This window comes from Corapipo altera, unplaced genomic scaffold (assembly GCF_003945725.1).
Source record: "Corapipo altera isolate COAL_440 unplaced genomic scaffold, ASM394572v1 78, whole genome shotgun sequence".
Taxonomy (NCBI): Eukaryota; Metazoa; Chordata; class Aves; order Passeriformes; family Pipridae; genus Corapipo; species Corapipo altera.
Genome location: NW_020884904.1, coordinates 1,872,769 through 1,888,895, shown reverse-complemented (window position 1 = coordinate 1,888,895; position 16,127 = coordinate 1,872,769). Strand labels below are relative to the sequence as shown.

Below are 16,127 nucleotides of genomic sequence, written 5' to 3'. Positions count from 1 at the left end.
TGATTCAGGAAAATATTAATGTGTACTTTGGCCAAGGTTTTCCTGTGAAATCTTGGGGAAAAAAATGGAAGTCATTCTTTTCTTTGCAAGTTTTCCTGGATTTAAAAAGGGAGTTTGAGGTTATTTCTCTTTCTGCTGTTCCAAGTAAACAATTAGAATATGATCTGCTGTATCTCTCAAGTGTCTTTCTACAGTGTAAATGCAGGACAAATGAATTGTTTCTTTGTTTCCCTTAAATGCATGATAGTCACGTAGCATTCTTTCCAAAGAAGAAACAACTCATGGTTGTGGTTTTCAGTAATGTTTGAACTGATCTAATTTGTCTCATTCATGTGCTTGTCAGAATGGTCAGCTGGGTAACAGTCCTCTCTGTGTAAGACAAGCCTGAAACAAAAATGCCTCTCTTGTAATAATGCAGCTCATGAGCTTGGGACATCTTTTGGGACATGAAAAGTATAGAAGTGATGTCACTATATAGGTTACAGTCTTCAAAAGTTGACTTTGCACTTTAATTTCATTTTTGGGACAAAACCGCAGAAATACGTGTTAATATTGGATAAGAGAATAAGCTGAACTGCTAAAGCAGGGAATAAGATAAATTTAAAAGTAACTTCCATAGAGTCCTAAAGTTCTGGTCTGTCTGATCAATGAAAGCCAAGAAAGCAGCATTTTTATTATCATGTGGCTTATTTGATTTGAACACTATTCTCCACTTGTTTGGAATGTGAATGTAATGGTAGCAATTAGCAGTGCAGCACAAGGCAGTATTTCTGCAGGGGCAGTCAGGGTGTCTGAATGGCCTGCCAGAGGGCTGCTGCTGCACAAAGTGGTTATGCCCCCTTTTAATTAATTTATTGCTTACCTTGTTTGGGAGAAGCGTTCCACATTTTGCCAGGTGGATGGGACTGGTCACAGAGCACAAACGGAGGCAAATCACATTTTTGTGTTCAATGAGTATTTAATCTCTTTCTGTTTCTGTTCCCAGCCATGCAAGTTTCTTCTAGATGCAGTTTTTGCTAAAGGAATGACTGTCCGACAGTCCAAAGAGGAGCTGCTCCCTCAGCTTCGAGAACAGTGTGGCCTGGACTTGACAATTGACAGGTAAAGAGACTGCAATCCACTGAAGTTACCTGATTGAATACTGCTTTAAAGTGTGTTTTGATTTTTTTCCTCTTGTGGACAAAGGGAGTATTGAAAGAAGCGGAAATAAGTTACTGTGATCTTTGAATCAGCCTGTGAATACAAACAGTAATTCAGCAATTCTTGGCTTTCATCTCATGCAGAATGAATTCTATAGGGAATAACATTTACATGGAATTGCCTGTGTGCAACATGTCTGCAGCTTTAGATCTGATAAGTTGTATTCTCTCAGAAGGATGATTTCCTTCAGGAAGGAGAACATTAAGTAAATCAACTCACAAAAGAACCACCTGCTCTCTAGATGCAGCTCAGATCGCTGCAGCAAAGAGCTCGAGCAGCATCACAGTGTGTGTGTGTACAGCACTGGTCTGTCTTACCTTTACCATAATAAGGTAATCCCTAATTAGGAAACTCTTCCTTTAAATCCCTACACATTTCTTGCACTGAACAGGCAGAACCACGGGCTTGTCTTCCTTGTGTTTATGAATGATTCAGCCCTAAGCCAGTAGTGATACCCTGCTGTCAGGACTATTTCAGAACGTGAGATCTTTTCTGATAAACCTAACCAAACCTTGCATTAATGAGCTGTGTTCCAGTCGTGTCAGAAAATACTCAGTTTTGATCTCTGGTGGTGCTGAGTGTTTATGAGCAGATAGAAACTCAGTGTTTTCTTTGGGATGTATTTCTAGGTTTCGCCTACGAAAGAAAACCTGGAAGAATCCGGGCACTGTGTTTCTGGATTATCATGTCTATGAAGAAGATATCAATATTTCAAGCAATTGGGAGGTCTTCTTAGAAATTCTTGATGGTAATGATACAGTGTCAACAGAAAGTAAAAGAGACATTGGAAACTATACTTTCCCTTTTCTTCCTTTTTTAAGAACTATTGCTGATATTTTAATGGAATTTTGTTAGAAAAAAATGGATGCAGAAAGAATTAAGAATAATAAAGCCTCTGTGAAGCTGGGGGCGATTGTGCAAGTGCAGATTTCCTGTGGCTGTGTGTGCTAAAGGTCTAATAGCAGTACTTTGGCAGCTGTGTTCAATTCTGGTATTTTTAATTTTTAACAGAGTTGTGCCAATACATGCCAGATCAGCATGGGAGATTCAGGAGGCCTGTAGTTTTCTATGGACATATGTATAAGCTCACACTGCAATTAAAACTTTAGTTTTAAATATTTTTTTATTAGATTTAGCTAGTTGCTGTACTGTTTCTGTACTGAGTAGGTCTTGGAGATATAACTGCTGTGGCCTCCCTAGTTCATAGACGTGCCAAATTATAGATTACAGGGCTTCCAGTGCTCTGTAATAGTTTGTAGAATTCTAGCTCTGCCCAAAAGGTGCTACTTTAATCCAGTTGTAGAAGATGCAGCTTGATCCTGCTATAATTTGTGGAAATCAAAAATCTGCTACCCCAGAGCAGCAGGTACTTTGTTCTAACAAAGAAGAGTGTCAAGGCAACTGCTGTAAGTCTGGGTTTGCATCATCATTACTTTCATCTTTGCTGTCAGTATTTAGCTGAAGAACTTAGGCAGGTAACTGTAAATTATTCTAAACTGCATTTATTTAAGTTTCTTAGCCTAATAGGTTCCCATCACACTGTTGCAGACACACTTAATTTAGTTAATCTCTGACTCTGAAGAAAGTTTGTGTACTTGCTTCAGACTTTAAATAAATGCCAAGAAGCACGAGGTGACTGTATCTTCACTTCAGACAATGGGTTATAGTGTTGAAAGGTGGCACAAATGTAGTCACAGGCAAGGCTGCAGAAGGTATTTAGGGAAAAGCTTACAGAGTGGTGGTAGTTTCATGCAAAACATGCATGTAAGGGTAGACAAATGTTTAAGCCACAAGTTCTACATGGTAAGTTATAAAACTATAGACTAATTGAAAATATTAATAAAATCAGCCCTTGGATATCACTTCTGCTTATCTAATTGTAATGTAAACAGTATTACTGTATCAGCCAGCGAGAGCTCTGGTACCTGAAAGTGGTATAAAAAGGCTGGAGGCAGCACATACTGAAACTCTGGAAGGTGGTGGGTGTAACACAGGTTTTAATAACAAGTGTGGAGTTGGTATGGGAAATTTGGAAGTCAAACAGGGAAAGCTTATTTTGGTAAAGGAAGTGAAGCACATGAGTAAAATACCAGATTGCTGAGGAAGGCCTCATGCAAATGTCAGACCTGGAGATCAGCCTCTGGTTAGGTGGATGGATATTGTATGGATAGCCAGGCTGGGTGTGATGGAAAAATGTGCCCTGAAGAAGAGCAAAAATAGCATGGCTTGTAGGAGATACTGCCTATGAAAAATTCTCTGAAAGGAAGCTGACAACAGAAAAGTTCAACTAAATTCTAGTTCCTTCCACTCCCCTTTTTTTTCAAGTGAGCTACTTGCAGCACACTTGCTGTGTTGCTTAGTTTGTGTATATGTATCTGTAGGGCAGTCTTTCATATTAGACTTAAGCTATGGAAAACCCCTAATTTAAAATAGGATATTTTGTGATGTTAATACAATAAATTTCCTTTTTCTTTGCTAGGAGTAGAAAAGATGAAATCCATGTCACAACTTGCTGTTCTGTCCAGACGATGGAGGCCATCAGAGATGAAACTCGATTCTTTCCAGGAAGTAGTACTAGAAAGCAGCAGTGTTGAAGAATTAAAAGAGAAGGTAAAATGTGTAACATGATGAAAGTTTTTTGTGGTGACCAAGAGCCTTATTGATATCCTCTATGGGGAAGCACAAAGATGTTATAGCTACAAAAATCTTGTTGCATGGTGATTATTTTTTTTTCCCTGGGAATCAATAATCTATCCCAACCTATTGCCAAAACCACTTGAATTATCAACTTTACTTCTTAATTTCACATAATGGTCTGTTGTGAAAGTATTCAGGTGAATGTACACCAGAAAAAGTCACATTTTGAAGTTTAAGCAGCATAATATTACCTGTGTCCCTTATCCTTGAAAAACACACGTGAAAGAAAAGCTAAGCTGTTGTCACTGTGCGTGTTTTCAAGCTTATTTCTCTATTCTAAAATAACAAGCCTTTCAGCCTCTTCATATATGAATTTGAGAGCTGTTGCTTGGGGATGGTGTTACCAGTATCAAGTAGACTGAACTGTGTTTTGGTTGGAAAGAAATATGGCTGTGGTGTGGTTTGGTTTTACTTGAGGCTGGAACCCTCTAACAGGTAAGCAGACCTGTGCCATCCTAGCAGAAGTCTAGAGTAGGGGTCATATTGAGACTGTTTAGTCAATCCATTAAATCACAGGGTTCCACTCCTGGTGAAATGTTTATCTATGTGTGACAATACCCAGATGTTAGAAGGCCACCTTGGATGTTGAGGGCAGCAAAAATGCTGGTCTCAGTGGACACTGAGCATTGATGAATTAGAAGAGGTTGGTGTGTGTACACAGATTAAGTTATGGACAGGTTTCTTGTATTCTTCAGGTAGAAATGAAGATATGACTGCAGGTTCTTGCATGCAGCCTTCAAGACTTCCTTCTCACTTGTATTTGAAGAAAGAGTTGGTTGTGCTTTTTTTCTTAGGAATTGATGTGCAGGGAGTAATTTTAGCAGCATTTGCTCCAAGAAGCCTTAATAGTTTTACTGCTGCCAATAGTAAGAGAAATATGCACCTGAGACATGTGCAGGGCTAATACATTTGAGTTTGTCTGGCTTTTGTCAGCAGTTTTTATTTATGTTTTATTTCAGTTTCCTACTGAAGGCTGGCTGATGAACCTGAGGGTTTAACATGAGGCAGTTGGTCTCTTTTTTTCTTGGAACGTGGATGTTATTAATTTAATTGGTTTTCTGAACTTTTTTGTCTCCCCTTCAGTATTAAGAGAAGTGTGATGAAATACTGTCACAGCAAGCATCACTTGTGACACACACTGGTAACTTCAAAAATGTTAAAAATGTATACTCTGTCACTGTAATTTTGTACTGATGCTTTGGATCACTGGAGGACTTTCAGATACTTTAATTGACTTCTAGATTTGACAGATTATTGACTTTCTGTAGACAGTGTGTCATGTTTTGGAATTGTATTAAACCCACCATTTTTCTTCACTTTACAGCTGAGTGAAATAAGTGGAATACCCTTAGAAAACATAGAATTTGCAAAGGTAAGTAAGATTGTGTGTATTTTTACTTTCTAATGGCACAGACGTGTGATTGTGAGTTTTATTGTATTCATTGAGTAATTGTTTTTTCTCAGGGTAGAGGAACCTTTCCATGTGACATTTCCATACTAGAGATTCACCAAGACTTGGACTGGAATCCTAAAGTATCTACATTGAATGTCTGGCCTCTGTACATTTGTGATGATGGTGCAGTAATATTTTATAGGTATGCATTTCATTACATTATAATAAACCATGCAAAAAAAGCTGTGTAAGATCTGAGGGATGATGTAATCCACAGGAACATAAAATACTCTTCTGTCACCATAAAGAAAAGAGGGTTTAAAACAGTCAGCTGAAATGTTTCTGCTCCTCAGCTTCCTAAAAACCTGTTAATTAAGTTTAAGGAAACAAGCACTGCACCCTTTTACTCAATCCTCCTTCCCAAACCCCTGAAAATATTTTGCTGAATGCAAAACTAGTTGCTATGCTTGTGTGTGTGTGTGTGGATTTAATATCTTAATATATCCCTTGTGGAGTTTGTGAATGTCTTGCTGTATGTTTTGGACAGCAAGGATTTTATTTTCTGAGTTTATTCCTTTGAGAAATTAATATGGCTTATTTGGAAAAAAGGCCATTAGGATAAAAATTTTATTAAGCTGAAAAACGTTGATCAGCTGGTGGCAGTAACCCAGAGGCAGGATTTGAGGACTGAGAGCTTGAATACTGTCATTCTTCTAAACTTAGTAGGTGGGGCAACCTCATTGCTTCTGGGGTATTTTTCGTAATTGCATGTGATTTGGGGGGGAAACAGCTGGTTGATAACGCGCTGGTCTGGATGAAAATTATTTGGGAGAACATCTGGTGGCTTCTGTTAGGGGCTGGCTGACACACTGCTTCCAGCTGGTGGCACTGAGAGCAAATACAGAGCAGAGCCATAGCTGTCTGTAAAGAATAGAAGTTAGGGAGATGGAGGAGTATGGGCTTGTTTCTTCCCCTGGGTGAATGTGTCTGCTGGAAAAGCAGGTTTAGACAGATTGTTCATTTCTGCAGAGGAGGGAAACAATCCTTAAGAATTGTTATGCTTAGTTGTGGTTTTAATAAATTACTCCAAGTGGAAAAAAAAAAAAGGCAGAAATCTAATTATGGTTACTGTATTGATCTGAGTTTTAACATGTTTACGTTTTAGGGATAAAACTGAAGAATTAATGGAATTAACAGATGAGCAAAGAAATGAACTGATGAAAAAAGAAAGCAGCAGACTCCAGAAAACTGGACACCGGGTAACCTACTCTCCCCGTAAAGAAAAAGCACTAAAAATTTATCTGGATGGAGCACCAAATAAAGATTTGACTCAAGACTGATACTTGCTATAGCATTTTCCCTGGGGAATTTTTTTTGTTTCCAATAAAAAGGTTCACTACTACTGTGTAGTGCCGTTCCGGCAGGACATTCATTAGGTGTAAAGCGCTGACACCAGCAGCGGGCGGGCGGTGAGCCGCCGGCAGCGCAGGGCCCCGCCGGGTCACTGCTTGACTTGGAATCATGTTGTGCACTATAGTCAAATGTACTGTAAAGCTAAAAGGGATGTGCAAATAAAAGATTAGAACTCAAAAAAAAAAAAAAAAAAAAGGCGGGCGGGGAGGGAATCGAGTGGAAATTTTTTGAGGACAGTGTGCACATAGTAGCTAGTGAAACTAGCCTCAAACAGGATACTCATAGCTTAATAATAAAAGCTGTGCAAAGGCCATGAAAGAATCCTTTTCTCTGTTTGTTTCACTGATACACGCATTACCTCATCAGAGAGTCGGAAGGAAACGTTAACACATTGGCTCTAGAAGAGCGGCAGAAAAGGGCCGGAGGTGGAAGTGCTGCAAGTGCAAGGTTTTATAATATTCTTCCATAAAACAGGCGGTCTGAGAGGTGTCTGCAGAAAGCTGCCAGCAGGCGCTGTTTGTTTGCAGAAGTGCTGTTGTAAGGTAAACTGGGGGTTTTTAATAGGTTACAGAAGCCGATGAGCAGCTCTAGTGCATTGCGTTCGATGTGTAAATAAAATTTGCCCTATCCATTCACCAGAACTGCAGTTCAGCTATTTACCATGCTGTTTCTTTTCACATATCAACATTCATTGTGTACATTTGGAAGTATAGTTGCCTATTTAAATTTGTATTCATTTTATGTTTGATGATGCTGGGTACTTTAGGGTTGTACTTCCCCTTGTTAATTAAGTTTTTGTTTTGTTCCGCTACTTTTTGTACATTTTGTTTTTAAGACTATGACAAGTTTGCATCTTCTCCACCTGCTGAAAGTCAGTTTATTATTCCCAGAGTTGATTCCATAGCTATATGTAGTCAAATATTGGGGCAACCTCTTAACACCTCAACGTACAAACTTAGTAGTTCAGGCTGTGGTGCAAAGACTGATGCAGTCAACATGATTTCATTGCAAAGCCTAGGAACAGCAATTTTTTTGCTTTGGTCCATAAAGATCAATAGAGAACAATTCTCCATAGTTTTTGGGAAAAACCACCTAATTTATAACAATCAAAAGACTTTGGTAAACTTTTTCATGCCAGATGCTGTTTACAACAATGAACATGCCAATAAAACATTTGTTCATTCTGTTGTGTTATTTTAATCATTAAATGCTGTGGTTTTTATTTAAAAAAATATGCAATTATTTCATGGAAATACAGACTTTCCCAAGGCAGTGCTGGAATTGTAAGGCTGTGTGTTTGTATGTATGTGCACACCCCCCATGTACAGAGTGTTACAGGAAGTGGTTTATAGCTTATCTGCTTCTCTTGTTTAAGTTCCCACCCATTTTTTCTTCCACTGTGAGTTTCCTTTTCCAGAATTGAATTTCTCACCAGTGAAACTTCCAAGTTCCAGATATGACTGGCAGCTGATTTCTGCTCCAGAGGGGAAAGGCAATGTTCAACAACTGAACCTTCAGGTCTTCCTTGCATGCTGGCCCACAGCAACCTAAAAATCCTGAGGAATCTGGCAGCTTGAGAAGCAGGCACTGCACAGATGAACTCCCTCGTTCTTCCTCTTCTCTTTGTCCTGTGCTGCCCCTTGCCCAACGTAAGTGGAAGAGGGGGCAAAGGGAGCAGAGAGGGAGTTACCATCCTCTAGGCAGGGTATGTCATTAAACTGCCTTTACCATTTATATAGACTGCTGAAGGAACCTTGGAGCTTTTGAAGAGAGGAAAAGAATTACCTATCAAATGGGTCATGAATTTTCCTCAAAGACGTTTGGAGAGGCAAAAATCTAGAGATGAGATCTGAGGATTGCAGCACCAAGAATTTGAAGGGAGAGTAATACTATCATTAAGAGAGCAGTATTTAATAGACAATTACTGCTCTCTATAGTGGGTTTTTTTTAACAGATTTAATTCCTTCTCTTTGTATAGATGGGCTGTCTCTAAAGTACAATGATTTTACTGGGGATAGAAAGGAGAGGTGAATTCAGTGAGCTCTGAGAGCAGGTGCCTGGGTGTATGTGCTGGTGTGAGAATTGGTTGTAGAATCCTTAAACTGAAAGCCAGACTGTTCTGATGAAATATCCTCGTGTTGATTATGATTATTAACATTAATTCTGGTACCCAAGGAATTTATTGAGAAGCTTTCATAGTGCAGACATGGTGAAAGATGTACAGGCTGGTAACACAGTCTTACAGCTGCTCCTGTTGGTGCTCTGCTGTTCCAAATCAGAGAGAAGCAGTAGGGATTATTTGGGAAGAAGCGCCATGAAAAGTTACTTGGCTGGAACCTCATGTCATGTTTTCCCATGTGGAATAACAGATGGTGACACCTGTACCCCAGAAAACCATTAATAGTGGAAGAGCCATTGAAGCAAACTGATGAGACAGCTGGGGAGTTTGGTGGATTGGATTTTACTCTTGGCTTGCCATCGATTTCTTAAATCAGTGACCTCTTAAAGATGGTCACAATAAGCACATCCTATAACATGCAGAGATTTATGCCTGTGAAGTGTATTAAAAGCATAAACCATTCCTCAGAGGTTGTTCTCTGGGTGTCTCTAAGTGCAAGAAGCTATTTCAGTTGTCTTACTGCTACACTGAAGTCAGGAATTGATGTTCACTGCCCCTGAGTCTCACAAAGGGCAGGTGATGATGGAATGTAGCCAACAGGTCCTTAAACAACATTCCCCCAGGAAGGAATGTTCATGTGGTGCAGAGTGCTTCGTGGCACTGTGACACCCACAATCTGGATGTTGCAGCTTCACTGACCATGTTTTCTAAAGGAAAAAAAATTAAAAATTCCCTAAAATTAATGACTACAGCAGTTCAAAGTAGATGGTTCATACTCAAAAGTCACTTCTGAAGTTACTAATAACTTTAAATTATTTATGCTCGTGTGTATTTTTTAATGAGTATAAGTACTAATAAGTTTATTTCTGATGTACACAGGGGAAAAAAACTAATCCAGAAGAAACACTTCCCATTTGACAGGTTTGGTCCAAGGATTGAATGAATTCAACAGTAATTGGAACATGCAGGTTTGGTGCACAGAGAAGTATTTTCATTGAAGACCTTGTTTATTGCACTTCTATCCAGCAGTGTGTGTTTAGGGTTTATATAAGCAAGACACTAGACAAAAAATTGCTAGAAATGACTAACTAAACTGCCTGGTGCTTGGACTTTAAATTTCATCTCCCAAAACCAGGTCCTGAGCTGAGTCAGGCTCAGGCTTCAAACCTGCTTGCTCCTCCAGACTTTCTAATTCTCTACGCACTTCCTGAATGACACTGCTTTCTTCATAATCAGAAAGAATATCTCTGGGGATTAAGCTGAGAAATGGCATCTCATCCATGATTAAGGGATCTTCTTTTTCATTATTCCGGGTTTCATTGGCAGACAGTTCACACACAGATGTAGGGCTGTGGCTGTTGGAAAAAGAGAGACACATCTGGTCATACAGAACAGCATTTTGTGTTCTGCTGGTTTCTTTATACAGTTCCCTCCCCACGTGAAAACATGTTAAATGCATAATAGATCTACTCTAGCTAATTTCATAAAGATCTGGGGTTTTTACATGCTTGACAGCTGGAGAGTTTCCACATACAGAGCTAGAACAGAGCCTAAAAATGTTTGATCCTGGGACACAAGATGGCAGTGGCCCTCAGCACAGCCTGGCCCTTCTGCAGGCACTGAGGGTGACTAGACCTTGCTGTTCATGTCATAACACCGAGTTAAGAAACACAGTCATCCAGCTTGAGAGGAAAACTCTGAGCTTTAGGTATTTGGTTCCTCACAGTGCAGTGGAATCACTACAATTGCCAATCCTGTTTTGTGAAGCCACCTCGAAAAGTGGCTGCAGTTGCCTACAAACAAACATCCCACATTTTTTGCAGGAACCATGAAAGGGAAAGGAATGATTTATAGTTGTGGTCAGGAGGCAGGGGAACAGAACTTGATCATGGTTCCTCTGCTATTTCCCTGCAGTGCAGGGAATGCAACTGGGCTACAGGTCCATGTCAGGTGAGCACTACTTGTGCTGGGCACCCCTCAGCAACTGCTGAAAGCTGTAGCCTCTTCCACTGGAAACAGCATAAATGAGCTAAAGATGTTCCTGAAGCTTATTTTCAGTATATTTTGAATTCTTTTGCTCTCGACTTCCATTTGTGCACAGACTATCCCTGTGTTCTCTTTGGTATAATCTAAGTTTCAGTGTTTATCAGTTGCTTGTAATATTTAGCCAAGGGCCATTTGAAGAGGTGGACTGTTTCTTTTATTAAAAAAATGTTGTCAGAATCTTAAAATTCAGATTAAAAGTTCTTTTGACTATAGCTGGACAGTTCAGTTATATTCACACCCTAAGTAATTTCTGTGTTTATATATCCTCATCTGAAATGTCTTCCTTCTAACTAGACATGACATTTGCTGACAGACCTTCCCTGAGGTTAATGGCACATTAACTAAAATTTTGGGGCAGAAAGGATGAGATCAACTCTGCTTGTTTCCTTAGATGACATTTATGAAACAAAATGTTACTCAATTCCTTTTCATGCATGAAAAAATGTTGAAAGAGTTGGACACAGAGGAGAGAAGTATTAATATACATCTGTATCCCAGCTATGCTGTCTTGTTGGAAGTTAATATGATGCTGGTAGGGTAGGAGCAAACTTGGAGAATTTCATAGAAAACATGTAAGTTTTCTAAAAATGCTTTTAATGCAAAACTGAAATGATCTCACTTCCCCCAGTGAAACTGCTGATTATGCAAATAACTCCTTTTAGAGAATGATTAAAGGCATTATCTATGCAAAGTTTTAACTTCAAGCAGAAAACAGCCTGCTTCCTATTTGGTGAAACTCAGTGGTAGTGAAGAAGTCTGCACAGTTCAAAGTGTTTCAAGTCTGAGAGCAGATCATAAGTTAGTGGTAGAGAAACTGGCACCCTGGGTTAGTTTGAAACCAGGGGAATGTGCAAAGATAGATTAATTTTTTTTCTTCAATACATGTGCCCATCTGTAAAGCTGATCAGTAGTGCAGGAAATACTGCATGTATTTAAAATATGTTTCATGTGTCTTACATATGAAAGCAAGCAAAACATCTAACAGAAGCCCAGCCTAAGATAGAAAGATGGTGGACAAAGAACTGTATGCAGAGGATTAAATTGAAATGATACATCTCAACAGCTGTTAGTACTGACTGATTAAAAAGCAGTAACAGCCTGATTAACTCACAGACTTAATTCACATGGGATTAGTGTGTTGCCAAACTCAATTAGGCACATCTGTGTGGGACAAAGCAGAAAGTTTCAACGCTACTGATGAGAAAAGTTGTCAAAACATTTTCTAGTGAGGCAGACTCTGCAAGTTCTGTAGCTGTTTACCACAGAAACAGATCCCTCCAAATTTTTAAAGCAGGTTGTCTGCCCAGTTTTGATCTTTACCTCTGAGGCTGGCAGATCAAGCCACTTGCACATGGGCACTGCTCGAGCACTCCATCGGGTTCCAGGTCCCAGGTGATGAGGTTGAGAAGTCTGTTCGAGGGATCATGGCAGGGTTCACCTTCCTCAGGTAAGGGTGTGCACACAGGGAACAGCAGCTCTGTGTGCCAAAGGAAAGTCATTTTAGGAGAAGTCTGTAGCTGTCTGCTAACCTGTGATGACCTCATTTCTAAAGTGTGTATGCATGATAGAAAAAGACAGATTTGACCTCTCTTGAAGTCCCCTTACAAATAAAGGAGCCATAACTTAATGTTTTTTTCCACTAGGTGGGAGTAAGACATTTGAAGTTTATGCTTAATGAGCAAGATCAACTCCTGCTCTTCCCAAAGAGCGTGAGTGTCAAGACAGCAGTGCTGCATGACTCCATCCCTTGGAGATACAAAAGGTTATTATAAACCCAAGAAAAAATTGCAGTGAATCCTTTGCAATGGTTTAAAATCTGAATAGAGAAATACCTCTGTATTTTTGAACTCTGTTAGTTTTCCTATTTCTTTGCAGAGGTTACAAATATGCAGAGCAATTGTTCAGAGACTAAATAATGAGGTTACAAGAACTACAACTCAGACATTTAATTTATTACAGTAATACTACTACACACAGAGATGTCTGATGGCATTTGGGCCTTGGCACCCTTGTTTCTGCACAGAGATGAATTTCAACTTGTGTAAGAAATTATTTTAGAAGGCTACATCCTCTGGGTTTCCTGATGCTAGTAACTTATAGTGTCAGTCTGGAATTCAGATTTCCAGATGTTCCTGTCCAACCTCCCTTCCTCCTCTTGTCTTCATTCTCCTCATATGGGAGAATAAAATATGAGAGGAATTCAAAATTTAAGTTTTTAAAACAGACTTGGTCAAAATACACATGTATGTGTGTGTATACACATATATGCTTCAATGTATGTGACCAATCAGTTCCCAATTTCAAAACAGATTCTATATTAAGAGGTGAATACTTCATAGTTTACTACAGTTTTATATAAAAAAAATACACATTTTTATTAGGACAATTTTTTGCAATACTCAGGTGATGAAGAAAGGCCTTGAAGTAGGCAGGCCTAACCTGAAAAACCCTGCTAAAGCACACAACCATAGAGAAAAAAAATCATTGCTATCATAGCTCTATTTTAAGCTCTAATAAGTGTATTCTATCCATTTTCATCAATATTCTTATCTGTTGATTTATATATGCATATATATATATAAAAAATATATTTTTTTCTCTGTAACTGTATGTCTGTTATTCCTTCCTGAGTTACAGGTTTATACTAAATTTCTAGTCAAGATCTAAAGAGCAGCCTGGTGCTACCAACACCAATGGGATGCATACTACTAATTTACTCATCTCTGCAGCATAAGCAGATTCAGAGTCCAGCATGGCAAAAGTAATAGGCATGTATTAAAAATACTCTTCCTGTCTTATTTCAGAATCAGTACAAAGAAACCTCTGAGAGAGCTTGGCAAAACCTGTAAATGCTTTAGGCAGAACCTGATGAAGAGAGGAAAAACTGCTCCAACCAAAACTTGTTGAAACCAAACTGAAGGTCCACTATGTAATAGTCAAAATCATCATGGGAAAGCTGAGCATCTCCTTGGTTTTCCTGAAATGCCCTGGCAGCCTGATCCACCAGCAACCTGACAGTGGGACAGGCACCCCAACCATCTGTGAAGGTACAAGGTCACGTCTGGCTCATAGCAAGAACCAGGAAGAAAGCTAGAGAAGTATCTACACCCGGTGTAAGGAGATGGTTGGAACTGTGTCCTGTCCCTACAAAATTGAGGTGAATTATGAAAAATGCAGTGAGAAACTAGTGGGTATAAAACAGTAAAAGAAATTGGACCCTAACCAGACAGGATTTGGGATTAATTTCAGGCCTGAGACCTTCTCCTCCTGTCCTCCCTTCCGTAAATCAAGTTTCACATTCCCGTGTGGAGCGACAACATAATCTGGGACATCATTCCTCTGTGTATCTTGGCTGTCTGGTCAGTATTGCACGGTGTGGTGCCCTGGAAGGCACACAGAAAACTCAGAGTATGAAATGTATCTGCAGTCTGATTCTGATAGTCTGCTTGCTGATAGGAAGGAGAAGCCACTTTCAGTAATCTCGTCATTTCTTCTGTATATTTTTAATTATCTTATTTTTGCTCTATTGGGTGAAAATTTGACAACAGAGTTCTGCTACTTTTATATGTGTAAGATTCCCCTTTAGAAACATAAATTTTTGTGCTTCTCATGCTTGTCTCACCTCTAGCATGCAATAGGCTTTTCTTTCACCATTGTGCACCCCTAACAGACTGTTTCTCACTCCTAATTCTATCAAAGTTTTATAATGAAGTTATAGGTGAAGTTATATAAAGGGAGAATGACCTATTGATTCTGTAGAGACTTAGCAACTTCCCCTGGGCAAAAGAGGGGATATATTATATATTATACAGTATGATGAAATGAATGGGATAAGCTCCTCTGTACCTTTCTGAAAAGCACAGCACATTCCAGGGTTGCAGTCGTGTTGGTTCTCACAAATGGTGCCGTTCTCTCCTTTTGAAGTGGATTTCCTGCACTCGCCCCAAACACAGAGCTGGTCTCCACAGCATTCAACATCCCGGGAGCAGGGCTTGCAAATGGAGAAGGCACGTGAGGAAATTGTCACTTTAGCACTAATTGCTTGTAACACAGACAGCTAAACATAGAATTAACCCTGGTCCTGAAGGCAACTGCATGTATGTGCTTGTAATATATGTGTGTCGTATTCCCACTGTTTAAATAGAAGTGCTCAGGGTTCTCAGTTTAAGTGTACATAGAACTTTTTGCCAGACAGGAACCTTCACACTCCACTAACAGCACCCCTTCTACACTAATATGCTTCCAATACTACAAGACATGAATTCTTACTTTAGCATTCACAGGAACACTGATCAGCAACCAGACATCCCACGGTGTGGGTTGGACAGGGCCTTAAAGGTCATCCAGTTCCAAACCCCACATCGTGGGCAGGGACACCTTTCCCTAGACCAGGTTGCTCAGAGCTCCATCCAACCTGGCCTTGAACACTCCCAGGGATGGGGCAGCCACAGCTTCTCTGGGCAACCTGTTCCAGTGCCTCACCAGCCTCACAGTAAAGAATTTCTTCCTAATATCTGATCTAAACCTGCCTTCTGTCAGTGGGAAGACATTCCCCCTTGTTCTCTCACTACATGCCCTTGTAAAAAGTCCCTCTCCAGCTCTCCTGTAGTCCCTTTAGGTACTGGAAGACTGCTCTAAGTTCTCCCTGGAGCCTTCCCTTCTGCAATCAAGGGAAATAAAAATTAAGAAATGAAATATTATCAATGGAAAACATTACTGAATTTTTTTTCCATTGTTAAATACAGTCAGGAATTTACAATTTGTTCAGAAGGATTGTTTTCAAAGAGCACAGCAAAAAAATCTTACTAAAATCCATTTGCAGCTGTAATAAGAACCAGATCTCATTGGTAACCAAGAATCTTTAAAAAAAATCTCTGAAAAAAAAATCTCTTTGAAAAGCAGAAATGCAAACCTCTAGCTAAAGATAGCTTTGTGTGACAACTGCCCCAGTGTTTCAACCACACACACCTAATAAATCAACCTAATAAAAAGGGTGTGTCACATTGTTCCTTTTTTTAGGTAGTTTGATTAACATCTTACAGATTCCTAGCAGGTCAGTGCTTTAACAGCTTTTTCCTGTCTGTGTTAAGCCCTGTCTGGGCAGCCATACAAAATCTGAATTTCTTTTCCAGTGAATCCCACAGGAAGTGCTTAACACAGGGCAAGGAGTAGGACTGCACTGGTACTATTAAGACCTGCTAATTAGGGAGAAAAATGCTTTGTAATTGCAGGGATTCAAGGTCAGGGAATTGATCCCAC

At 39.5% G+C, this 16,127-nt stretch overlaps 2 protein-coding genes across 6 annotated transcripts in view; one reads left to right on the top strand and one right to left on the bottom strand.

The window, feature by feature from the left end:
- The window catches only part of USP47 (ubiquitin specific peptidase 47), a 52,462-nt gene extending 45,441 nt beyond the window's left edge, over nt 1-7,021 (top strand). For 4 of the 5 annotated variants that reach the window (XM_027651163.1, XM_027651161.1, XM_027651165.1 and 1 more), the window contains 6 exons: nt 986-1,101; nt 1,830-1,948; nt 3,680-3,810; nt 5,222-5,269; nt 5,362-5,492; nt 6,456-7,021. In XM_027651163.1, the coding sequence (XP_027506964.1) occupies nt 986-1,101; nt 1,830-1,948; nt 3,680-3,810; nt 5,222-5,269; nt 5,362-5,492; nt 6,456-6,630 (720 nt within the window). In that variant the 3' untranslated portion in view covers nt 6,631-7,021. The remainder of the gene's footprint in view (nt 1-985; nt 1,102-1,829; nt 1,949-3,679; nt 3,811-5,221; nt 5,270-5,361; nt 5,493-6,455) is intronic. The other variant, XM_027651162.1, reaches the window with a different exon arrangement.
- An 876-nt stretch (nt 7,022-7,897) lies between these two features.
- The window catches only part of DKK3 (dickkopf WNT signaling pathway inhibitor 3), a 30,215-nt gene continuing 21,985 nt past the window's right edge, over nt 7,898-16,127 (bottom strand). Inside the window, exons 5-7 of the mRNA XM_027651169.1 lie at nt 14,715-14,859; nt 12,189-12,345; nt 7,898-10,177 (exon numbers count right to left, since the gene is read on the bottom strand). Coding sequence (XP_027506970.1) covers nt 9,934-10,177; nt 12,189-12,345; nt 14,715-14,859 — 546 coding nt within the window. The 3' untranslated portion in view covers nt 7,898-9,933. The remainder of the gene's footprint in view (nt 10,178-12,188; nt 12,346-14,714; nt 14,860-16,127) is intronic.